Source organism: Leptodactylus fuscus, chromosome 1, assembly GCF_031893055.1.
Source record: "Leptodactylus fuscus isolate aLepFus1 chromosome 1, aLepFus1.hap2, whole genome shotgun sequence".
NCBI classification, from domain to species: domain Eukaryota; kingdom Metazoa; phylum Chordata; class Amphibia; order Anura; family Leptodactylidae; genus Leptodactylus; species Leptodactylus fuscus.
Genome location: NC_134265.1, coordinates 208,633,938 through 208,660,878, shown reverse-complemented (window position 1 = coordinate 208,660,878; position 26,941 = coordinate 208,633,938). Strand labels below are relative to the sequence as shown.

Below are 26,941 nucleotides of genomic sequence, written 5' to 3'. Positions count from 1 at the left end.
CCCTACTCATTGAGTATTTGAATCTATTAACCATAAGCTACAGGTTAATATGGTCTGACATTATATATGTTTTTAAACCTTTGAAAAATGTTGTGTGTTTTTATAGAGGATATCAATAAAGGTTAAATTTTATTATCTATTCCTATTTTTGGGTAAATGCACCCTTCAGTGAATATAATCTATACCTAGCAGAATTCTATTACTATCAGAATTGCTATAGTGATCTGCAGCTGAAGGAGGGAATCTGCACAAAAAGGATATTGTCAGTGGCTATGACCTATACATTATGAGCAATTGACAAACTGTTTTGTGATAAACTTCTGTACAGAGCTGTACATAGTTTCCAACCAATTCTAGAAGGGGTATTACAGAATGTCTGTTTGTGGAGACCATCTTTGCAGAGATATATAAGAATCCTTCCCTCACCTCTCCTGGGCTCTATCGCCACATCTGGTGCTCCTTTGCAGACATCTTTGGTCCGCTTGGGTGACTTTAGCAGACCAAGGGGACCAATGAATCCTGTGTTTGGGCCTCTGCAGTCATGTGGGGTGTGCCAACATCATGACACTTTTTACAGAAGCTCATGCTGACGTCACCAAAGATGACTGAAGAAGACCGAAAACTCCCTCAATGAACCACCAAAATCTTTACAGCCGAGTGCACACTTAAGGGTAATCAGTTTTCACGAAGTTGAGTGACCTATTGAATGACCTATGGAAACAACCGGAGAAATAGCATGTTCTATTACTTAAGGCTAGCACACAGATATGAAACTCTGCTGTGTTAATAAGCACTTATAGGCAGCACTTATACCTTCTAATAGGGGGTGGTAGGGGCAGTTTTCCTTTTTTCCATCTAGCTTATTTCCCATATTCTTTTCTAACATCTGATTTCCCTACAACTGTTTGCATTAGGAGAAACTCTTCTAGTTATGGTATTTTAGGCAATGGAGGAAGATGTAAATCTCTAAAATATCATTCTGTATACCTCCAAACTAGAGAAAGACTTGGGCTGTCAATGTTATTACAATTGTGTGTATAGGATGCTATACAGGAATTAAATAGACAATTCTTCTAGATGATCTTTTCTGATATGTTCAGGGATATCTGACAAATCTATGTTGTATTTACTGCGACACAAGTCAACCTTTACAGCAAAAGATAGGATAATCCAGAATTCATGAATTTGGGTGTCGTATTAATGGTATCTTACTGTACTTGGACTTTTACTTAATGCTACTTCTTATAGCACAGTTTCCTCACACTGACGTATAAAGCTATTTGCCACACCATTCTTTAATATTAGTCTATGCTCTCTCTATGCGGAAACTTTCTTCCAAAATATTTCCTTTGTTGACTGCTGTTTTGGAGTGAAATGCCCAGCACTCACAAATGAAAGTACATTTTGAAGGACAAACAGAGCATGAAATTTTCCACCCCGTTCTTACTTCCTGAGCAGTGCCTACAAAGGAAATAACTGTTTCCCGAGGTGCTAGAGATAGTGTTGTCATTGTATGAAAACAATAAGAGAGTGTTCCTGTGAATGCTTCTACAATATTTTACACATTGTTTTAGTATACTATTAAATACAAAAAAAATCATGGTTGAATCCGATAAGTCCAATGTTCTGTACAAATCCGAAATCTGTCACTGCTACAGGATATTTCATATGAAGTCACATCTGATTAAAAAAATGTTTGATTTTTAAGACTTCTGTATTGAAGTATGTTCATGCTTATTGGGCAGTGATATGCTGCAGTTTTCTTTGCTGTCACCTCTGTGTCAATCATGCCGATATATTTACAACTTTGCTCCTCAACACCCTTGTGAGTTATTTATTCCTTGAACCTCTGATTCTGAAGCTTCTTATAAAAAGGTTCTTCTGCTTCTTCATTTCCATCCCTTTCTGCTACTTGTGGTTTTCTCCTCAAACTAGCTTCCCGGTTTGAAGAAATGCCAATAGTCTCAGCCACCAGAGGAGTTGGGACACCTCCAGCAACATTGACAGTTGGTCCACACCGTGGTTCTGAATCAGGTTCTAGGTCACTAATTGATGAACCTGGAGATACACCTGCACCCTTTGGTGTTCTGTAGCCACGATAGTCCTTACTCATATCATAGGGACCTGTTTCTTGGGTGTCACTAGGTTTCTGTGCAGCTTTCCATTCCCATGGACCATTGCCTGAAGAGAGGTGAACTACTGGATGGTGAGGTGCATGAGCATCAATTGTTACAATACTCGAACTATCCCTCTCTGACGGTGAGCGATATTGTGATGAATCAGAGCTACTTGTTGTAGAAGATGAAGAGGTTTCCGAATGTTTTGGTGTGCTAGAGACTAATGATGCTCCTTGTTGTTGTTGTTGCTTTGACATTGCGATCACCTGCATAAGCCTTGGAGCAGCTGTAGAAGCTCGAGGTGCCCCTCCTTTCTCTGCCATCATCATCCACTTGGCTCTAATTGCAGAACTGCCCTTAGGTGAACCAGTTTGGTTTTCTTCAGGTATGTGAAGAAGTGGGGGAGCTGCTGGTCTTGGTTGTATAAGAACACGTGGCCCTGCTGTCCTAGCTTGCACTGTGGGATAAAGTGATGGTGGTGCTCGGTCGGAATCCGGATCATCTAGAACAATACCAGATGTTTCAGATGCTGCCCGCCGATGAGCCTGTGCTAATGCCACTTCTTCTCCAAGTGTAAGGCTTCGTCCTTCCAAAGGCTTTGGCTTCCATTCAGGTCCTGGGGCTCGTGGTGGACGTGAACCCTCAGCAGGCACATGTATAGTCATGTGGCGACGAGAAGTGTCCTCCATAGATGGAGTGCTAACTCGAGGTAGAGTGTTACTAAATGTTACCATATTTTCTTTTCCCATTGGACTTCTGGGGGCTAGTAAATCAACATCAACACTGGCACGCTTAAGGCTACCCAGAGAATTTTTCTCACGCTGAACCTTTCAAAGACAAGAAAAATAAAAGATTAATACATACAGTCAGTATCTGTCCAGATCAAATCATTATGAACTTCTACGTGTATGCGGTCGAAAGATTTTTCCCATCGGAGATATTTATGGAAAATCCACAGATTATGCCATCAATATCTGATGGATTATAAATAGAGATGAGATGTTTAATGGCAGCTGTATATGTAGTTGAATTCATTGTTCAGGTCCATAAGAATTCTGGAAACAACTGGGCAAGCATAGCGTCCAGCTCTCCATTCAGCCTATGCTAGCCACCTCATTTAATGAATAAAGGCAATGGACTTCATTTAAGGCTGGAGAAAATCGCAGAGGTGTGACCTTTATCTATCAAAAATTCTGGCAACATGTGGCTACGCCAAAAAGGTCTCCGGAAAATTAATCCTTTCAAGAAGAAATTCAACGAAAACTTGAAGTTACATTGTGATCAATTCATTAGAAAATATGTACCGCATACTTATTTTTCTGTGTAAATAGTGAAATATATGTATAAACCTGACGCTGAGTGGCCTGGGTACGAGGATGAGCAGTGAGTTCATCAGTGCTTGAAGATTTAGTCTGATGGTACACAGACTCATGTCCTCGGTGAGTTAAAGCACGTAGAGGATCCTTCCTGGCAGTCTTTGAAGACGTATCCTCTGAAGATGCCCGAAAATTACCCACAGCATGGTAAGCCTGCAACATACATTACATCTATATTATAAGAAGTAAAAAAAAAATATTTAACTTCATTTAAATTCATATTTATTGTCCTAATTTTATAGCTGCTGAAGATGAACATAGATTAACTGTATAGCGTCTTCTCCCCTAGTAAACATTAACTTCCAGAAAACCAACATGCATGATCCAAAGGGTCCTTTGAATGTGAAATTAGAAAATTGTGTAAAATTTCAAGTGCTGGCATATAAGATCAATTAAATATGCTTTCTTCTCTTGTCAATAAAGAGTTTGCACGCACAGTGCACAAAGCAGGTGGAAATGTCTGGAAATCCAGTCGATGTACAGACGGGATTTACTGGCCAGGATTGCCCTTGTAATTTTATGTGACCTGTATATCATCAGAGTGGGTTAGTCACTGGCAATTCCACTATATGTGGCCCCAGGCCTCAGTTGTTCGCATATATATATATATATATATATATATATATATATATATATATATATATATATATATATATATAAATGTAGACTGTGAGCCCCACATAGAGCTCACAATGTACATTTTTCCCTATCAGTATATCTTTGGAATATGGGATGGAAATCCATGCAAACACGGGGAGAACATACAAACTCCTTGCAGATGGTTTTTTGCCCTTGGCAGGATTTGAACACCAGGACTCCAGCGCTGCAAGTCTGCAGTGCTAACCACTGCCTTCATATATTTGAGCATAGATTTATAATCTACAAACTTCCAGAAAATTGAGTCTTTAATGGCAAAAAAATAGCTGTTGGTCAGTAACATATAGTTATGAAGGGATTTTGTGAGGGAAAATGTGATACAAAACAAGCATGATTATGGGGGGCACCAACGGGTTCGGAATGATAGGAAGCTTGTGTGTACACACATGTTGTGAACATGTCTTCATTGTGGCCTGGATAGAGAAGGAAAGTGAAATGTAGATGTTGCTAAATTGTACTGATGGAATATGGCTGACAGTTGTGAGGAGACGGTGCACAGGGAAACCCACGGTGAGCTTTTGATGGGAACTCTAATATTTTAACCATGTCTATAATCTGAGAAAATCCCCGAAAAAAATAAACCGAAAAAGAAGGAAATATATGCCTGTCTCTTTCCACATATTTAATTTAATTTATTTTTTTTTAAATATCACAATGTGCTACTAAATTTGGGACTGAAGATTGGAGGCCGTGGTTGCTTTACACTGGTCAGTTTGGGTACTTTATCATTGTATAACTGCCTTATTATAGGTGTATAGTATTTATCATTACTGTTCTGTTATATGACTTGTATGTATTCATTTATTGATGTTTGGATGGCATATGAATGATTTTGTATTTGATGCTTAGATTGTAATGCATTGGCCTCTTTGTTGTTTCTAGCCACAATCTTTTTCCATTTTTACACATTTTATATTGGTTTTAATATTGATAAATTTTTGATTCTTTTATTATTTTATTAACAAATGATAATTTGTTTTGCTGTTATTTATTCAAGTACGTAATAACTGCTGGGCACACATATAGGTTTAGTCATTTTAGAAAATAAATTTACCTGTCCCTTATGGCAACTTTATGTAGGTGACATGTAGTTTGTGTCGTAATAAAATGACCCTACATTCTCTCTGGGGAGCCTGGCACAATCTCTGATGTCTTTTTCAACTTGTGTCATTATATGTACATGTATTGTAATGACAATGTAACATCCGCCACATTCCCTCAAACCGTACATGGCTTTATGACAATGCCAATACAATAGTGTACAAAAATAATAGGTATTCAATACTCACCAAATAGGCAGCAATTCCTGCTCCGATTAGAAAGCCTGCATATACATCCACTGGATGACTACGATATTGAGTGATTTGGGTTAATCCACATACTCCAGCAGCAATGGAGAAGGAAAAAACTAAAAGTGGTTTCAGAAGCTTTGTACTGTCAGATATGATGGAGTTAAAGTACATCTATAAAAGAACAATGATACAGAATTTTATCTCATAATGTAGGATACAATTATTCCCAGCATGTACAGTAAAATTGTACTACATGAGTTTTGGACCATTTGAAATACAAGCTAACACCCATTTGTATCACTTTATAATGCTTTGGCGGAGATTTATGTATATTGGCTTATTCAACACCAGATTTTATATCCCCTGTGCCGATAGAGGATGTGCCTTATTGATGAGGAGACATACACCTTCTATCACGCTGTGAAATCTATGCTAGCTCATAGCTTGGGTAGATTTGCTGCATAATTCACTCCAGTTTTCTGTTGTGAAGGATTTTCAATATGGCGGGATTAATGGCCCCCTCCCCAGCATGTCTTCCTCACACATCCTATCTGAGAAAGTAATGCGGGCAGTGCAGGAACACCAGTTGCAACAATTCATATTGCAACTAAAGTCTAAAAAGTTGCAGACCCGAGGTTTACAACCTTTTTACACCAGCAAACTGGCGTAGATTAATAATAAATATGCACCTCTGTTTTAGCTATCGCTAGATACCATAAAAATGTATTGACCAATACTCACAGACACGTAGACAGCTGCAAATGCTGAAAGAGTGGCGTGTTGTGAAGGAAATGTCTTCCTGAAAACATATGAATATTTTTATTTAAGCATATTAAAATTTAACACAAACACACGATTATAAGTAGCAACAGGGTTTTTTTCTGGAGATCAAGTAAAAATATGCAAGGCACTATACAAGAATGTGTGCTAGCCAGATTTTGTAAGGGCTAGCACACTGACCCATTATTTCCTATGGCCACTTAAACCTGTTTGTTACCATGTGGCCAAGAGCCTGGGGTAAAACTCAGGATAACTCCAATTCCTGCCGGTTTGCATACCCCCTGGCAGGGGCGTAACTATCGGGGTAGCAGCGGTAGCAGCTGTCACAGGTCCCGGGACATTAGAGGCCCAGCGACAGCCGCTACCGCTGCATTTTTTTTTTTTAATAGGCCGTTACCGGCTGGAGTTCTCCAGATGGCAACGGGCCCTGCCAGGATCGGTAAGTGACGCTGCAGCCCCCACAAACACTATTATTATACTCAGGGGTCTTTTCAGACCCCTAAGTATAATGATTGGAGGCCCAGGTAGGTAAGAGAACATAAAAAACTGTGTTACCTCTCCGGGCTCTAGACAGGATTCGGGCCTAGTTGTGTGACGTCCCTGAGGTCACATGACCCAGGACGCATTGAAGATGGCTGACACCCCTTTTCAGACCTCAGAGTATAATAATTGTTCATGGGTGTCTACAGTGGGGCATAATACTGTGTGCAGGGGCCAATATGGGGCATAATACTGTGTGCAGGGGCCACTAGGGGATATAATACTGTGTGCAGGGGCCAATATGGGGTATTATAGTGTGCGCAGGAATGTGATGTGTGGGGGAGAGGGGTCGGTGGGTCGGGGGGGGCCCCATGTCAAATGTTTACCACGGAGCCCCGCCATTCCTAGTTATGCCACTGCCCCCTGGGGTACACATACCGCAGGTTGAAAACCACTGATTTAGAAAACCATGAGAAATTGATATAGGAAGTATAATGAAAAATGGTAGAACTTTCTTTTCTGTAAACAAACAATAACATTTATTTGCTGAATCTGGATACATTGTAGTGCAGCTCTTCTATTCAACATTGCTGATAAATCTGAATAGTACTATACATACCCATATAGTCTAATATAATATATAATATGTAACTGGTAAAGACAAACTATACTAGGGTGTAAGTAAATAAAAAGATATCAAATTCAAAACAAATAAAAAGAAATCTTTTTGGATACTGCAGCCTTAGGGGGTATTCACACTATTGCCGCTGTCCACCCAGGGGGGTCCGTCCTAAACCCCGGAGAAAATGGACAGGGGACGGCTTGATGTCAGTCACCTCCTGTATGTATGACTTTGTGTCCATGCAAAGAAAACGGTTTCCAGGCAGAGAGGCCACATATGGACACCGGTGGTTACCTTTAAAAATTCATTCAAATGAATGGGTATTAAAGCTGACCACCAGCAAGCCGTCCCCTGTCCAGTTTGCCTGGGGTTTCAGACGGAAACCCTTGGTGGACAGCGGCAGTAATGTGAACGCCCCTTCATCAGTTTTGATCTCAGCTGTAAACTTTGTCTGCAGTGTCTTTTATACATTAAATGCTTACTGTTCAGTGTGTTGTTGGCAGAGGGCAGTGTGGTGGGGAGATATAGCACACATAAAGCTGGATGCCTTTCTTGAAAGGTTATTAAAGCTAGAAAATTTTGATCCAGAGAATTAGTGCAATTGTGTTCCTCTGGATAAACTTAGGTAGGTTTCTAGGCTGGACTTGTGTCTTTATCCACCCTTACGTATCATGTTAATAATATTTTCTTGTGGATGCAATATGATAAATATTATTTTGGATAGTAATAGCAATACAGATATTGATTTAATATAGAAAAATCTGCTTGTTTTGCACATTTTCACATTACTTACCTGGCAGACAAAATGGCGTGTTGGTCATTACCCGTGCAGATGTCTTGGGTAATATAAGGATTTGTAGCACAGGAAGTTCCAAGACGGGTATAGTTAGGTTTACAGACAGTGAGGAAGAAAGGAGCATGGTATCCTGTTGCAAGCTGAATGACATCAGTGACCAGTGCAGTGGCACACAATCCAAATACATGGACACCTATGTAGGATCACAAATCTCATTAAAATATGATCAGAATATTAAGAGTTGTACTGATTATACAATATAAACTATATGACCAAAACGATGTGAAAACCCCTCTATTTATTGAGTTCTGGTGTTTCACATATTGCACACAGATGCATACAATAAAGCAGACAACCATGCAACATCCATATATAAACATTAAGTGGCTTTAACCTTTTCGCTACCAGGTGTTTTTCGACATTTTGTACCTCTGGTCCAGAAGAATTTTCACATATATTTTCCAATTTTCCACTCTTATATTTTCTGTTAATAAAAGTGCTGAAACAGCAGTCATACTATATGTTCCCACCATCCACATATGTGTTATACTATATGCTGCACATTGATACTATGCTACGACAGTATAAACAAAAGTTTTAAAAAATCTAATTTGCTCACTTGAGTACTCAAACAGACCCCCTATTCAAACATAATGTTTTTTCCAAAAAACTCTAAGGCTAGGTTCACATGACTGAGTTTCATATACTGCGCCACAGTGATTATGGTATGGAACAGTATGTCACTGGAAAGCAGCAACATATCAAAATCTTTCCCGCAGTGCTTTTCACAGAAAGTTTGCCGAATTTTCCTCCTCAGACTTTCTGCTTCCAGTATAACTATACGAAAACCACTGGTGTTTCTGTAGATATAACTGACTGCAACAGTTTTGGAAATCGCAGAGTGTCCGCTACGTCTATTTTTCCGCAATGTGTGGATGGTATTCCCTAAAATCCCATGCACTTTGCAGGGACTGTAAAATGCCGTGGTGAAACCACAGCAGTTATGCACGAGGGGTCCCGGCCTAAATCCGTCTCACACACAGACTGAGTTTCACAGATGAGCTCCCGGAAGTCCATATTATTACTGTGCTAGACTGACAGTCCGTCTAGTACAGGAACAATCTGGCTGTCTGGGAGCTCACTGTATCATATCTCTCTACGACGTAGTGATTCCATGCACGTGGCGATGGCAGTCCAGGAAATAAGACCCTCATGTAGACCATGTTTACAGGACCCATCATTTTTTGCTTGCAAATTAAATTGAGGATTATATTGGTATAAATGTTTCCATTCCCCATATAAACTGTAACCCAAGGCTGTTTTGAGACTTCCGTCAGACTCTTCATACATGAGATATGAGAATAAGGCTAAATATATAACACTTGCAATTCTGCAGCTAAAATTAACCAGCTACAATATATTTTGGAAAAAAGACACTGCAATGTCTGTGTGAATGAGATAACATGAAATGTCAGTCACACTACTGATATTGTTTGCTTTTTTGCACTCGAACTATGGATATAACATCTAAATCTCCTGCAGTTCAAGCAACCATAAACATTAGATTTTTGGTGGTCGAAACAGCTGATTTGACCATTCCGGCCTCCAAATATTCAACTATCAGACATGTAGATGACTTTTTTGGGCCATGCAGGATATTTTTGAAAATCCCAATATTTGGCATGATTGTCCATATTTGGCTGAACATCAGTCAATTTGCATATTAGGTATTTCTCTACGGTGATAATTGTTATCATTATTTTCGTAGCAAGTACTTCTACAGAAGCGATCATCATATTTTATGCTAAATATTACGTACAGATGGGATAGAGACAGAGTAAAATCTAAACTTTATTGATATTTGTGTGGTACAGCAGTTTTAATGTGCAATTCAGACACATCACCAAGCACTGGAGCAGTGGAGTGGCTGGATGAGAAAAAGTTCATCATCTCACTCCTTTCCTGAAAAAACAAGACTCCCATAGGAAATTAAGAAAGCAAACATGCTCTCTGAGTGGTGTGTGAAAGGGTTAATATGTTAATATGGTGTGTGTAAAAAATTCAGACAGTACCTGCTAATGTGAACAGGTGCAAAAGACATAGTGATAACACAAATGCAAAGACTACAACAGCGCTCTGTAAATAGAACCAAGACATACATAAATCTGAATAAAAATATATTACTACAATAATATCTGTCCCTCTCTGTATATATATATATATATATATATATATATATATATATATACATATACTGTATATATATATAAATCTGAGGTTTTTTTGTATACATGTTTGATCAAACTATAGAATCCCATCTGCCCCGACAAGGCGACCTTATTCAGATGGGACCCCACAATTAACAGACATGTAGATGTTAGGCCCAGAATGAGTCTACAATGTGAATACAGGACTAGTAGGATCAAAACACATGCTCTGTTATAATTAAGGTAGACATAGGCCGGGGCCCCATGATGCAGCATTTTGGCCGATCCCATTCACACACTGCAAATAAAAATCTGTAGTGGAAAAGCTGGGATTTCCAAAACACTATTTGAAAGTTGCAGCATCTCTGTTATACCTAGGGAAACGCTGGTGTGTTCCATATAGGTATAATATAGGTGGAAAGTTTGCAGAGGAAAAATGTGAACAGAAGCAGGGTTTTAGATCCTACCAGACATGTATTCACATTGTAGGTATAAGTGCTCCTATCTAAATATATATTTTTACTCTATATATGTCTTTGTGCTGTTTACAGAGCGCTGCTGTAATTTTCGTAACTACAAATATATGGAAAGTGTTCTGTTTATCTGCTTACCCACAAAGCGAACTGTCCTACGTAGGAAGGAGTTGAAGTTGCAACCACCTGCATTTATGCTTCCTTCAGAGCTTCCATGGCCCTTCAATTTGGACTGTATACAATACAGGACCCCCTCTCCAACCATAATCTGATATAAAATATACAAGCACTGAATGTTACCAATGGTTTTATAACAAGTTATGTCTTTTGCATATATTTACTAATGGATTTACTTACAGAGGCAGCAGGTGCAGCAAACGCAAGACTTAGCAACATGAGAAGAGGAATGAGCTCTTCATTGGTTTCAACATAGGGCATTGAAAGCGACCGGTCATGACACTGGAATCCACCCTGAGCTGGCCGGAATATGTCTGTCAGCTCCAGAAAATACAAAGAAACTATGGACGAGGCCACAATTGGAAGCTAAATGAACGAAAAAGTCAATAAGAATAGTTGAGTACAGTTGTTTTGTGCAGTGTTATGGTCTTCTACTTAAAGGGGCTTTCCTGGAAAAAGATGAATTTCCAAAAAAGGTCTGTTAGGTTCTCTGGGAGCACCTAGCCTTCTCTGCAATAGTTGACATCTGCATCTTCCTGTTCTGTGCCTTTCCCACAACTCCCATGATTCCTTAAGTTCAGTGGTGTAACTAGGAATGGTGGGGCCCCATGACAAACTTTTGACATGCCCTCCCACCCCGCATTCCTGCACACAGCATTATGCCCCATAGTGGCCCCTGCACACAGTATTATGCTCCATAGTGGCATCTGCACACAGTATCCTGTCTACAGGGGCTACTATAGGGCATCATACTGTGTGCAGGGGCCACTATGGGGAATAATACTGTGTGCAGGGGCCACTATTGGGCATAGTACTTTGTGCAGCGGCACTATGGAGCATAGTACTGTGTGTAGGACCTACTATGGGGAATAATACTGTGTGTAGGAGCCACTATGGCACAGTGGCTCCTGCACAAAATATTGTACCCCATAGTGGCCCCTGCACACGGTATTGTGCCCCATCGTGGATCACCCATGAACAATTATTATACTCTGGGGTCTTTTCAAACCTTTTTCTCGATAGGTTTGTGGGCTATTGAAACTGTCCTTGCTAAGCGTTTCTCTTGCTATTGTTTTGTATTAACTGACTTCTGACCTTCAGCTTCCCTTGTTACTACTCTTTTGGATTTCGATTTGGTACTGTTTGTCTCTCTGGTTTGACCTCGGCTTGCTGATTCTGCTTCTGTGTTGTTTTGTCTTGTCCTATTCTGTGTAAAACTTATCCAGAGAAGGGACTGTCACCCAGTTGCCCTGCTACTGCCTAGAGTAGCTGAGGCAAATAGGCAGGGACAGGGGACCAAGTTTAGAACTCACTCTCTCTGTCATTTTTTTTCTTCCTGGTTTCAGCAGCAACTACTGGGGAATTGCATAACTAGGAATTCCCTTACATAAATGTTTTTAAACATAAAGCAAAGCATGGTACTAAAGGCTATGCTTAAAACCAAACAAATATAGTTGAGAGTACCACTATAATGCAAGTATTCCAAAAAAAAAAAATTTTTTTTTAAAATCCTTTCTTATGCTGAAGCCCTATATAGCAAATCACAACTAAAAAAGACTGCGGCGAAGTTGTGCTGCTTTTCTTTCCATAACATTTTTATTGAGCTTTTGCTGTCTCTTTGTTAGCATTTTTCCCCTATTAAATACATAGAAAAAACATTGATATGCTGCCTTTTTTAACCCCCTCTTCCTGAAGCCAGTTTTTAACTTCCTGACAGAGCTCGATTTTTTAAATCTGACATGTGTTACTTCCTGCAGTAATAACTTTGGAACACTTTAACTCAAAGTGATTTTGACTTAGTTTTTTCGTGACACATTGTACTTTGTCTTAGTGGTAAATGTTGGTTGATATGTTTTGTGTTTAATTATGAGAAAATAGGAAATTTGGTGGAAATTTTGAAAAATATGCATTTAAAAATGTTTGAAATTATGTACTTTTCATGCAGATAGTCATAGCACCAAAAAGAGATCATAAATCTAATGTACCATGTCTCTACTTTATGTCGGCATCAAACTTTTATTACCCTTTATTTTTTTACGGACATTATAAGGTTTACAAGTTAAACAACAATATTAAAAACCTCTAGAAAGTGACCCCGTTTTGGAAACTAGACGCCTCAAGATATGTATCAAGGGGTATAGTGAGTATTTTGACCTTACAGGTTTTTTACTGAATTTATTACCATAGGGACGTGAAATTTTAAAATGACCTTTTTTCCAATCTATTGTCACTTTAGCCCCAAATTTTTCATCTTCACAAAGGGTTAAAGAAGAATAGCCAACCAACATTTTTCTCCTGAACACCACAATACTTGTACACTGATGTAGAGGCACATGGCAGGGCTTAAAACGAAATGAGCGCTATTTGGCTTTGAAGGACAGATTTTGGTGGAATAGTTTTCATTTACCATGTCCCATTTGCAGAGCCCCTGAGGTGCCAAAACAGTAGAAGTCCCAGATGAGACCCCATTTTATAAATTTAGACCCCTCAAGGAATTTATCAAGGGCTATAGTGAGTACTTTGACCTTACAGGTCTTTCACAGAATTGGGCCATAAAAATGGAAAATTAAGGGGCCACACGGTGGCTCAGTGGTTAGCACTGCAGCCTTGCAGCGCTGGAGTCCTGGTGTTCAAATCCTGCAACATCTGCAAGGAGTTTGTATGTTCTCCCCGTGTTTGCATGGATTTCCATCCCATTTTCCAAAGACATACTGATAGGGAAAAATGTACATTGTGAGCTCTATGTGGGGCTCTCAATCTACATTAAAAAAAAAATTAATTAAAATGGAAAATTACATTCTTATATATAAAATGTAGCTTAAACCCAAAATGTTTTGTTTTTACAAGGGATTAAAGAAGAAATGCATCCCACAATTTGTTAAACAATTTCTCCCAACTATAGAAACGACCCACATGTGGATATAAATGTCTGTATTGGCAGCAGGGAAGGAGAACCACTGAGCTTTTCAGAAGGCAGATTCTACTGGAATTGGTTTCAGTCACATTAGCAGAGTCCCTGAGGTACCAGCGCAGTGGACAGACCCAATAAATTTCCTCATTTTGGAAACTAGGGGGTACCCTAAAGGAGTACAGTCGGCATTTTGAACTCACAGCTGTTTCAACAAATTTACTACCAATGGAATTGGAAAATTATAAATTAATTTTTTCCAATAAATTGTCGTAGTAGACCCAAATTTCTCACTTTCACAAAAGGTTAAAGAAGAGAAATCCCCCACAGTTTGTTACATAATTTCTTCTAAATATGGCAATACCCAAATATATGTGATCTTGGAACGAAAAGAGAACTATTTTGCTTTTAGAGGGCAAATTTTGCTGGAATAATTTTTGGGTGCCATGTCTCATTTGCAAAGCAACTAAAGTACCAGTATAACGGAAACCCCAAAACATGACCTCATATTGTAAACTACATCCCTCAAGGAAATTATCAAGGGCTATACTGAGCATTTTGAGTCAACAGCTATTTTGTAGCTTTATTAAAATTGAGCAATGAAAATGAAACTTTTTTTGTAATAAAATGTTGCTTTAGCTGCATATTTTAAATTTTTGCAAGGGTTTAAAAGTAGACAATGTATCCCACTATTTGTTGCACAATTTCTCCTGACTACAAAAATACCCCACATGTGGAGGAAAACTGCTGTATTGGCACAGGGCAGGTCACAGAAGGTAGGGAGTGCCATTAGGCTTTTGGAAGACAGAATCATTTTCAGGTGTAATGGCACATTTGCCCCTAAGGGGATAATGCAGTGGAGAGTACCAAGAAGTTACTTCAATTTGGAAACTGCATCCCTCAAAGGGTATAGTGATCATTGTGACCCCAAAGATGCTTTCCAAAAAGAAATACTCAGCAGATGGTGCAAAATCATATTTATTAGTTAAATGTCCTGTATTGCTAATTCCTTCTCATGTTACTTCTATTCATTGTTGTTGCTGCCATCTGTTGGCCAGAATTTGCATGCTACACGCCCTTGTTCTTGTTAACAGAGTTTTTCTCTCTGGGCGTGGTTTTAGGCAAAGCCCTGGTCCATGTCACTCCCTGCAGCCATTTTAGCTCTTCATAGCTGTGTGACAGGAATTTCTTATACTTGGGCTTGTGAAGACATCAGTTTTTGACCAGCAGTTAGCCTCAGGAAAAACACCAACAGGACTGCATTCAATACCACTACCACCAAGGCTATTACAGTATTGTGTGATTGCTTTTCGTTGTTCTTGGGTCAAATAAACCCACGCTAGTTCATCATATCATCGTGTCTACGTTTGAATCCACCTATCCTGAGCTCCTGTCGGTCCGGTCTGCTCCACTGCTTGGATACGAAGATAGGAAAGTCACACAGCCACTATTAGTTATACCTTCAATTGCCTTCATGTGGGGACAGAACACATATCAGTGCCCAATAGGTCCTGCCCATATCACGGCACTGTAAAATGTCAGCTTTCCAGTAATTATGCTCTGTCTACTGATTTTGGAAACCCCACAAATGTGGCACTACAAATATGGCAAGGCTCAAAAAATTAAGAAGCACCATGCGCATTTGAAGCTGGGGTTGTCCCATCACAAGGATCCTATCTTATACTGCTTGTTAATGTGGATGTAAGACTTTTCCTAAATACACTGCTTCAGCAAAACTGCTTTGTTTGTCCACTATCTTACTTTATTCAATTAATTGTTGACACAGCCCTTGACTTATCTGCTCAAAAGTCAAGTGATGTATCTGCCTGATCTCAGAGGGGAGGGAGGAGAGGCTAAGTGCACGGGAGTGAGCCTGTGTTTCTAGCTATTCCTGTGTCTACACCACGTGACCTAGCTTCCTGCTATCAGATAGAAGAGGGAGCTGCTTTCATTTCTGAACTCGTCTTCTGTTCTCCCATTTATCAGGCTAGCTAATTCAATTGTGTTCATTATGGCAGAGACAGGCAGTCTCTGAATGTAAGACAGAATGGAGTTGCTCCTGCCTATTTCATAGTCCAATATTGTGCATATAGTGTTGTTTGAGGACCTTTGATGACATCACAGGCCCTTCAGCCGCCCCATAGGATCACGCTATGAGGTGGGCGGAGCTAAACGGCAGGTTGCATGTGAAACCCCGCCCACCAAATGATGCAAGAAACCAGGAAGAAAGAAGATTTTACAGCAGTGAAGACTGGTGAGTATGTGACGTGGGAATACCCCTTTAATTTGGTAATTTACACTGCACTGGCAAAACAATTGCAGAGGGTCTTAGACATAAAAACACACCTCCTATTTTAGAAACTACTCCCTTCATGGAATGCATCAAGGCTCATAGCAAGTATTTTTAACCCTTGAGTATTGCATTATTTTAATTTCCAGAAATAAATGTGCAGTAAAAAGTTAAAATTGCAATTTTTCCAGAGATACACCATTTCAGTGCCTGATATGTTGTGCCCACAGTGTGACAGCAGAGACACACACTACAAAAACTGATAAGCGGGTCAGAAATCGCCACAAAGGGAAGAGGCAATTGGGGCCCAATATATAACAAAACCCCTGAGGTGTCACTGTCATGTTTAACCAAGGCATTTCAGGGTTATCAGCCGTGATTGGAACTCATCTCCGACTGGGGGTGTTAGAGGACTTTGTCAGCCATTACATATGGCTGACACCTGCAAATCACGGTGCGCACAGCTGTCTTCAACTAGCTATAAATGTAAGTTCACCTAATGGGCATAGCTACATCTATAAAGTTGGAGAATTACTAATGGCCCATTGAAAAAAACCCATAAGGCTAATTTGACTCTCGACGAAAATAAGTTTGACACTCCTGTTCTTTATGGTTTGTTGGTCTGAATATGCTCACTATGTATGTTTTAGAACACTGTTCCTGGGAGGAATTTTGATTATGGTTGGTTTTAATATGTAATCATAAAACTTCAATAAACACAATAAAAAAAATACATTTCTCACCTCCACAAAATAGAAGCAAGGCAATAGAGTCATACTGTCCTTGGGAGGGCGAACTTTGCTTTTCTCCTTAGGCGATATCATGGCACCCAGTGGGGTGACTGGTAAGTTGGAAGGGCCCTTAGGACGCCTGTGGGCATAAAATACATATAAGATTATTTCATACAATGTGACAATGCACTGTACTGAACTGTGTATAGTTACTTCCTGCTTAGCGTTAGTGTAAGCAGGGTGAACTTCAAGCACCCTTTACTCCCATACAGAGTTATTATATTGCATTATATTGTGTTATATGCACTGTTGAAAAATGCTGCGACAGATGTGGTCACAAGAGAGACTGTTTAAGTTTTTCAGATGTTCTGCAGTCCAATGCTGTAGCACACACCCAGTGTGATAGCAGTCATTAAAGGGGTTGTCCGGGATAAAATGATCTTTATAATTTTTTAATCTAAGCTAAACATTTCCCCCCTTTCCCAGCCTACCTTCTATGTTACTTACTATACCAAAAACCTATCTACTAAAAATCTATTACCTATAATTACCATCCAAAGCACATTTTCCAATTTTCTGATGATGTTCCGTTCCAATACTAACCCCCACCCAATCATACTTACCTGTCTTCTGGTCTGGATCTTCATTTCATCTGGGCACTCCAGCTCTATTGTGCAGGCGTACCGGTCACCCAGATAAAGTGACGTCCTGTGCCCAGAAGGTCCTGTCCAGAAGACAGGCAAGTATGATAGGGTGGGGAGGGTTGAGTTAGTTAGGAAGGGCTAGTAGTGGGTGCCCTAGCTAGAGAAACGGGGAGGGGGGGGGGTGATTGAGAAAGGGAGGGGGAGGGAGTGAGAGAGGGAGATAGTGCTCTGAGTGGCCCAAGGCATCATGGTAGTTGAAGGAAAACAGAACAGGAAGATACCCAAGTAAACAAATGCAGAATACACCAGGAGCTCACAGAGAAACACAGAAAATCACTCAAAAGACTGCTAAAGATATTTGGGTGCATTTATTAACCTATTAACAGGCCTTTTTTGAAAGATTATTTTTTTGCCTTAAAGGTTACCTGAGTGTTCATGAAAAGTTGAAATATCTGCAGGGTCCTGCTGGGCAGTCTGTTCTATGACTGTATAAGTCTTCATACATGATATCCTATCAGTTTTTGTGCTGCTAATAATCGGTTTACGGCTAAAACACATTTTGAATTTGTCACAAAGACTGTGGGTGAGTACAATAAGGAGCAGTCTGCCCCCACTATAATCCATTGCTGTTAATGTTGTGTTGTTTTGACAATCACTATAAAATTGCACACAAGTACCTTAGAAAAGCCCAAATGACCATAATATACAGAAAGCCAAAGTGACCAAAAGTCTAGAAAAAGACTGCAAATACAGGTCAAATACATGCAACCAATACATGCAAGGTGGACTTTTCTCTCCATTATAGTCTATGGGGTCTGCAGGTGTCTTAGAGTTACCAAATATTAAGTGGACAGGCTCTCTGTCTTTCAGGTACCATGCAGACCTGAACACTAATGTAAACCTAGCGTTACAATTCTACTGCTTCCACTGATATTGATGTGGATTGGCTGATCCAACACTACTTGAGGGCTCTGGTGTCAAGTAAAGCTGCTATGGATGATTCAACTGCCCTGGGTTATCTTCCATATCTACCATGCATGGAACTTTATGAATATTTCTACTGTGAGCTAACCATTGCCAACTATTCACCACCTATTACTAATTAGCGATGTAGAGATATAATAATATTTTTTAGGCGGGGGCCCCACGTAGTTTAAACAGCACTATTTGGCCACAGCATACAGAGGTAAGTGCGAAGTAGATGCGATTCTGACTAATCCCTTCTACACATTGCAGAAAATAATTCACGGTGGAAATGTTTTTGCAAATCGCAACATGTCAGTTATATCTACAGAAATGCTGGTGTTTTCCACATAGGTATAACAGGGACAGAAAGTTCACAGAGGAAAACTCTGCAGACTGTCTGTGAGAAGCTCTGTGGGAAAAATCAAGATGCGTTGCCACCATAGTTTTTTCCTGAGCACCTTTTAGCTGTGGCTCGCTATGTGAGGCCTTAGCCATAAATGGACTTGGTGGGCTTTCTGCTCATCTATTGCTGTTTCCTGGTATGGCATTTAGTAGCATTTTCATACTGAAGGTTTTGTATTAATTTCTGCTATTTATACTGATCCTGGATATAAATATATATATATATATTTGTATTTATACTTCATTTCTTTCTTACAATTGATGAAGTGTATACTGGGCTGTATCAAGTTACTTAAGTGGGGCTGCTTTTTATCATTGTTTGTAGTTTACTGTATGGTAGTAGAGATGAGAGAGTATATTCGATCGAATACCTCTGCAGCATAGTTCTTGGTATAAAAAAGCGCCAGGGAAGTCTGGGGGATGTCTCTCCCACTTTCGCTGGCGCTTTTTTACACCAAGAACTATGAAGTGGTCTATATGTCATTCATTTCTATTTATATACAGTTGAAGCCACAATTTTACATACACTACATAAAAAAAAAAACATATATACATGTTTTTCTCACTATCTGATATGAGATCAGAATAAACCTTTCCCTTTTTAGGTCAATTAGCAGTACCAAAATTATTTATAGTTGCCAAATACCAAAATAATGACAGCGAGGGTATTTTTAAGGCATTTTTATTACTTTCTACAAAGTTAGAAGTTTACATACACTACGATTACTACGCCTTTAAACAATTTGGGACAGCCCATATGATGATGTCTTGTCTTTGGAAGCTTCTGATAGGTTTATTGGCAACAACTGAGATAATTAGAGACACAACTGTGGATGTATTATAAGGCACACCTGAAACACACTGCTTCTTTGTGTAATGTCATGGGAAAGTCTAAAGAAATCAGCCAAGATATCAGAAAGAGAACTGTGGACTCATACAAGTCTGGTTCATCTTTGGGTGCAATTTCCAGATACCTGAAGGTGCCTCGTTCATCTGTACAAACAATTATATACAAATAGAAACAAGATGGGAATGTGCAGCCATCGAACCACTCAGAAAGGCGATGGGTTCTGTGTCCCAGAGATGAACGTGCTTTAGTACGAAATGTACATATCAACCCAAAAACAAAAGACCTTGTGAAGATGCTGAAGCTGGTAAGAGTCTGTCATTATCCAAGGTGAAACGAGTACTGTATCGACATGTGCTGAAAGGCCACTCTGACAGGAAGAAGCCATTACTCCAAAAGAAACATGAAAAAGCCAAACAAATGCACAAAGGAACAAGGACCTTAATTTTTGGCGACATGTCCTGTGGTCTGACAAAACTAAAATTGAATTGTTTGTCCATAATGACCATCATTACCTTTGGAAGAAGCTTGCCAGCCTGAGAACACCATCTCAACTGTGAAACATGAGGGAGGCAGCATCATATTTTGGGGTTGTTTTTCTGCAGGGGGACTGGTGCACTTCACAAAATTGTTAAAGCTTGGTCAAATGGACAATGACCTGATGCATGCTGTAATACATACAAAGAGGCACATGTTTGTGAAATATGACATAAACCAAAAGAAACCACACAAAAAAGCAATGTAAATTTATTAATATCCTATTTATAACATATAAGGATACATAAAAACTAAAATACATGACTAGGAAGTGTAGATACCAGAAATACTAAGACAGTGTAGGCAGAATATGTTAAATGGAACTGGCAAAAAGATCATAAAAGAGTATATGTACTGTATATGTAAGAGCATAAGACACCAACAATACTGACATATAACTAGCATGGTATTTCTGGTATATAGACTTCCTAGTCTCCCCTTCATATGTATGTTAGTCATGTATTTTTGTTTTTATGTATCCTTATATGTTTTTATTAGGATATTAATAAATTTACATTGCTTTATTATTTTTTGTGTGGTTTCTTTTGGTTTTTGACATACTGCCAAACTGGTTACAAAGTGAGTTAAGGATTAGAGATGAGCGAGTACTGTTCAGATCAGCCGATCCAAACAGCACGCTCGCATAGAAATGAATGGACGTAGCCGGCACGCGGGGGGTTAAGCGGCCGGCCGCCGTCAAAGCGGAAGTACCAGGTGCTTCCATTCATTTCTATGGTGCATGCTGTTCGGATCGGCTGATCCGAACAGTACTCGCTCATCTCTATTAAGGATAACAAAGTCAAAGCCATCAGTTAAACCAGCTGATATTATATGTCACAAAATGGCAGTATTACTTTCTATTTACGTATAGATTTTACACATGTACAGTTTTCTTCACACCACAAGGTGACTTGAAAATACAGTCTCCCTTAGGGTTAGTTCACACATGAATACCGTGTGGCGTAATTTGGTCCGGAAAAAAAACGCTTCAGGAATTAGGAAGCGGTTTTTGGACACTGAGGGCCAGGCAGTTTTTCCCTCCTGGACAGTGAATGGACCTTAAAAAGCTGTGTCGCTTTTTGGCAAAATAAACGCGATGCAGTTTCCACCTCCTATTCACTTGTATTGACTTCCTGAGAAGAAAAGTCACATCGCTTCTTTTTTCCGCTAGCGGCAAAAAAACGTTAGTGGAAAAAACGAACACTAGCGGTCTACATAGACCACCATTGTGAGGGGGCGGATTATGACGTGGATTCTGCGCCATAATCCACCCCCTCTGTGCCCGTGTGAACGAGCCCTAAGAAGACACACCAACCCTTCTGACCCTTATTTTGTGGGTAATGCATTGCTTATTTTTAAAATAAATAATATTCCAGGCCATTGAAACAACCAAAGTGTGACTCACAACACTCAAGTGCATATGGACCCACTGAAGTGAGGAAATACACACTTAGGGTAAGTTCACACTACTGATATGCTGCCTGATTCTGAACATTAAAACACGTTCAGAATCAGCGGCGTATAAAACAGTTCCCATTCATTTCTATGGGAGCCGGCATACGACGCTCCCCATTGAAATGAATGGGATGCTTTTTTCACTACGAGCGCTCCCATTGAAGTGAATGGGATGTGCTCGCGTGTACGGCTAGCTCTGCTCATGCCGAGCCGTACACGCGAGCACATCCCATTCACTTCAATGGGAGTGCTCGTAGTGAAAAAAGCAGCCCATTCATTTCAATGGGGAGCGCTCGTATGCCGGCTCCCATTGAAATGAATGGGAACTGCTTTATATGCGCTGATTCTGAACGTGTTTTAACATTCAGAATCAGTCAGCGCATCAGTAGTGTGAATGCACGCTTAAAGGCTTTTTTTCCCCTGCAAACTCTTGTGAAAATTTTTTAGTGCATGTCTTATTTGGCTCAGTTTTCCTGGACATAATAGCACGTCAGTATGCAGTCTGAGGTGTCATCGGACTCCATACTAAGTGACAATACTGGCATCTGCAACAGTTTTTTTTTTGTTTTGTTTTTTTTTAAATAAACCTTCTTTTCAGAAGCACCACAAAACATATATAGAGTAAATTGGTTGTCTGAATACAGCCTTAGGTTAATAAAGAATCAAGGTCGCTATTACAACTTGGCTCAGATTGTGGATGTTATTTGATGCCTCATGAATATCCATACACCTTGAGATGTGCAATAGCTTGCAGAGAAAATTCTAACATTGAGAGTGTTAAAGCATAGAGATGAGCGAGTACTGTTTGGATCAGCCGATCCGAACAGCACACTCGCATAGAAATGAATGGACGTAGCTGGCACGCGGAGGGTTAAGCGGCCGGCCGCCGTCAAAGTGGAAGTACCTGGTGCATCCATTCATTTCTATGGTGCGTGCTGTTCGGATCGGCTGATCCGAACAGTACTCGCTCATCTCTATTAAAGCACAATAAGTAGTCATTGAATGGCTCCCCCCATTCTCCCAAAATTCTGTAACAATTGTAAATTACAAAACATTATATGAGAATAATCTTACAGAGGATTAACTGAATTTAATAATTCCACTATGTTCCACAATTACTTGGAAGCTGTACTACCAATACTAGCTCCTATAGTGAGCGTTTCTGGCCATTTTGATTGCAGGTGTGGTCTCATTTTTTTGCTATAGTGTACAAGTATATACAGGTATACTAGAGAAAGGAAGTAACTATGGGGAAGGGGGTACTGGTAAACTCATCTCTAATATGTAGGAGGTCCCTGTTAAAAAGTTTACATATAAACAATTTCGGATTCTCCAAGTAGCCAGGAACTTTTTGATTACACCTTTGGAGATAGTTTATATATACAGTAATATATGATTCCAGGGGTTCTATTTTTTGAACGGGGGAACAGATTTAAATACATATACTCCAAATTGTTAAGGGGTGCAGTATGAATCAAATGAGGTTTGGAATTTTCCATTCTGTGTATGGTGACAGTTCCTCTTTAAGGAAACCTTAACAGAGACCGATTACTCAAATGATCACAAACGTTTCAGACTTCTTAGTCTCATTTCATAGAGCATGTAATTCTAGTCCAAAATGTAATGCACTTTAATTATAAATGTGCCTGCCTTCAGCCTGAAAAACCTCTCTAATGTTCCTGCTACTAGGTGTCTCCCAGCTAGCTAATTTGCAATTTACTCCTTTGTTACCAGGAAAGTATGTCCATAGTTACATTGCAGAAGCAAGACGGAATCACAGTGAGAGGAGGGAGCAGTTCCTTTCTCTCTTCACACAGTGAATGGAGAGGGGAGGGGTTGATTTTCCTCACAACCTGCACACACGCCTACAAACTGTTTATCTGTGCAAAGGACTGAACATTCTGCAAATATCACAGTTTACAATATAAGGATGGATTCACATCTGCATTGCAATCTCCATAGGAAGTTCCGCGAAAAATCGGAAGAGAAAAATCCTGCAAGGAGGACTTTTCTCTCTTTCGGTTTCAGTATAAAACTGGCGAAAGCTGGCAGACCCCATTAAAGGGTAGCTGCTTTATAAACATAAAGGGTCTCCATTTTTAAGGTCCCCATACAGACCCAAATGACAGAGTTCCGAGCACTCGTGTGAACCTAAAGTGAGAATAGTCTACTTAAGTACTTTACTCTACTGTAACTACTTTTGGCTACTTGTGCAGTTACAAATGAGATATTATTCAATTTCAGTAAGCAGCTTTACTGACTGTGCTTTAGCTGCTTACCTGTGTGTATGTGCCCTTTTGTGCTTTTCATGAAAACTCAGGAGACCACCAAGCTTCATCCACCAAAAAATATGTGAATAACATTTCTCGCTCCCAGATCTACCTACTTCCTTTATCACCAGGATATAAAGAATTGATCAAGAACTTAGGCCCAGTTCACATCTGCGTTCGGTATTCTGTTCAGGAAGTCTGGTTGGGGACCCTCTAAATGAAAGCACATGGGCCCCATAGACTATAATGGGGTCTGTGTGCTTTCCATGCGGTGTCCACATGAATCATGAGGGGAGAAAAGTACTTCATGATCTACTTTCCTGTCTGCATGACTCGTGTGGACACCGCGAGGAAGCAAGGTAAGCACACGGACCCCCATTATAGTCTATGGGGGTCCATGTGCTTTCATTGCTCATTGCTTTTTAACACGTTCAGTATTCTGTTCGGGGGGTTCCCCAAGCAGACTCCTCAAACGGAATACCAAACGCAGATGTGAACAGGGTCTCAGTGTACAAGTGCAGCTTCTACTGCCATAACATGACTTTTTTTTATTAATAGTAGCCATATGCTAACTGATGCTAACCAGAGATGAGCGAACGCTGTTCGGAACAGCCGTTCCGAACAGCACGCTCACAGCACGCTCCCATAGAAATGAATGGAAGCGGCCGGCACGCGGGGGGTTAAGCGGCCAGCCGCCGGCAAAGTCTGCAAGCCAGGTGCTTCCATTCATTTCTATGGGAGCATGCTGTTCGGATCGGCTGATCCAAACAGTGTTCGCTCATCTCTAATGCTAACGGAATAGGGTAAAAGAACTCCATAGAAAGAAAAACATGATAAGAACCTCCTGATAGACCACATTAGAAAAACTACATTTATTAAAGAAGACCTGTCACCGCTGACATATCTATTTTTAGCAAACTTTTCAGAATTTTAAGAAAAGTTGTTCTAGAATTGCTTAGAATTTACTAAAGCAGACAGATCAGAACTAGCAGGTCCTCTTTACAATAAAAGCAACATAACACAACATGCTGGAGATTTTATAAAGAACCGTGTGTGCATATCAATTCAATGACACTGTCAATTACAAAAGTATTATTTATGGGTCAATTAGAAAACAACCAAAACTTACTTGGTAAATTCTCTGGTGCACCAGTATTATCCATCCGGTAGTCCATGCCAGTCTTTGTGTAACTTATCTGCAGGGTTACACCCTTATCTACACACATGACAGCTGCAGACAATCGCTGTCCTCGCCATTCTACAGCATGAAATCACTGAAGCCAATGACTGGCTGAAGTGGTCACATGGTTTACTGGGATGTCAACAGTGTTGCCAATAAATATAGACTGATAGAGCCATCTTGGTGGTGGCATATTCTAGTGACAGGGGATTAAGCAGGCACTTACAAGGGGTGCAGAGGTAGCAATGGATCCTGGCACCTCGGGGGGCCCAAATCTGCTCTACCACATAAGAAAACACCAGAATTATAGATACGTAATTTGCATTGGGTCCAGGGGCTTCACGCTATACTTCTCAGTATAAGTACTTATGTTATACCGTTTACTCTCTCTGGACAAATGTCTTACTATCTCAGAAGCAGCCAAATACTAGTTCTCAGAGTACACCAATGTCACAATGCATTTAGCGCTTACGTCTCCATCTATAACTGTTTTTGCATTCTAAAAATTTTACACCCAAATGGGGAAGTCTAAAAGCAAAACTCTCTCAATTTCCCCTAGCAACCAATCACAATGCAGCTTTCATTTTTAGGCACAGAATACAAAATGGAGGCACCATTATAGGTTGCTAGGGACAACTAAAACTGTTTTGCTTTCAGACCATTTTAATAAATCTGCCCCATTTTGCTTAGCTATTATCTATGTGGAATCAGTTTCCTAAATTTGAGATTGGATATAGCAACGTTCAGACGAAGTGAATCAATGTGCCAATATTTAGAAGTGGTTACAGATTTGTGGATCAATTCCTGAAGAATGAATCATGAAGTTGACTAATTGAGTTGCCCATTAATTGCGACTGATGCCACCTAATAGCAGGGATGCATACTGGCGTGGCTTTGCTGGACGACCACCAATATCTAGTCCGCTGATGCGGGCACATAGTGATTTTCCCTACTTCCATAGGGATGGATGGGTAAATATCACGTATTAGTTAACATGTAACCAACACTGCTACAGTCATCATAAAACGGACCTGCCACAGCCATCCTACAGCCTTACTATGCAGAGCTCTGTAACACAGACAGACTGGAATGTATATACCTGGAAAATGATATAAGGTAGTAATTCAATGTCATACACAGTTATAAGGTTATTACTCTAACCGTTATTACATGGTGGCAGCCTCATCTGGCTATATGACTATTATCACAATGCGAACACGTACAAAGATGTTAGAATGGAGCCAACATACACATACAGTATCAGGTATATACACATATATACAACATGCTGCCTGACTGCCATAATGCTATTGTTTTCTAGTCATATATCCCCCCTCACTATACATTACATACATGTCTCATAGGCAATACATGTGTATAACAGCAGTCCTGTCCTGCCTTGTCCATAAAGCTCGATTATATACTGATCTTTATGTCTACCCAAAAATGCATTTACCTGTCAAAAGAGAAGGATGCAGGACAAAGAGGGAAGCATCAAAGCATGTCTGTCAGAAGAACGGGTGCAGGAACAAAGGGGCAGAGAGCAGGGGTGTGCAGGATGAAGGTAGTGTAGTAAGAGGATGCTATGAATGAGGGGAGGGTCTCCCAATCTCTGTGTGTGCCTCTGGAGCAACATCAAATGCTTGTCCAGGACATGGCTTCTCCTGGGTCACCTGTATATATGGATCACCTGGAGGTGGGAGAGATTTGCTATCAATTGTCTACTGACTCTAG

The 26,941-nt window shown here is 40.0% G+C and overlaps 1 protein-coding gene across 1 annotated transcript; it reads right to left on the bottom strand.

The window, feature by feature from the left end:
• Positions 1-1,692: 1,692 nt before the first annotated feature.
• Positions 1,693-26,941, bottom strand: PLPPR3 (phospholipid phosphatase related 3). Its single transcript, XM_075283146.1, has 9 exons — positions 26,664-26,941; positions 16,919-17,045; positions 11,158-11,343; positions 10,939-11,068; positions 8,118-8,313; positions 6,184-6,241; positions 5,440-5,613; positions 3,467-3,646; positions 1,693-2,944 (listed from the first exon to the last, which is right to left on the bottom strand). The coding sequence occupies exons 2-9, from the start codon at positions 16,997-16,999 to the stop codon at positions 1,835-1,837; spliced, it is 2,115 nt and encodes a 704-aa protein (XP_075139247.1). The 5' UTR covers positions 17,000-17,045; positions 26,664-26,941; the 3' UTR covers positions 1,693-1,834.

Bases quoted from the DNA above. Each gene is read 5' to 3' on its own strand.
- PLPPR3 (XM_075283146.1), bottom strand. From the start codon at position 16,999: ATGATATCGCCTAAGGAGAAAAGCAAAGTTCGCCCTCCCAAGGACAGT. The intron at 11,344-16,918 runs GTGAGAAATGTA...TCGTTCATTTAG, and splicing joins CTTGCTTCTATTTTGTGGAG to CTTCCAATTGTGGCCTCGTC. The intron at 6,242-8,117 runs GTAAGTAATGTG...ATATGTTTTCAG, and splicing joins CACGCCATTTTGTCTGCCAG to GAAGACATTTCCTTCACAAC.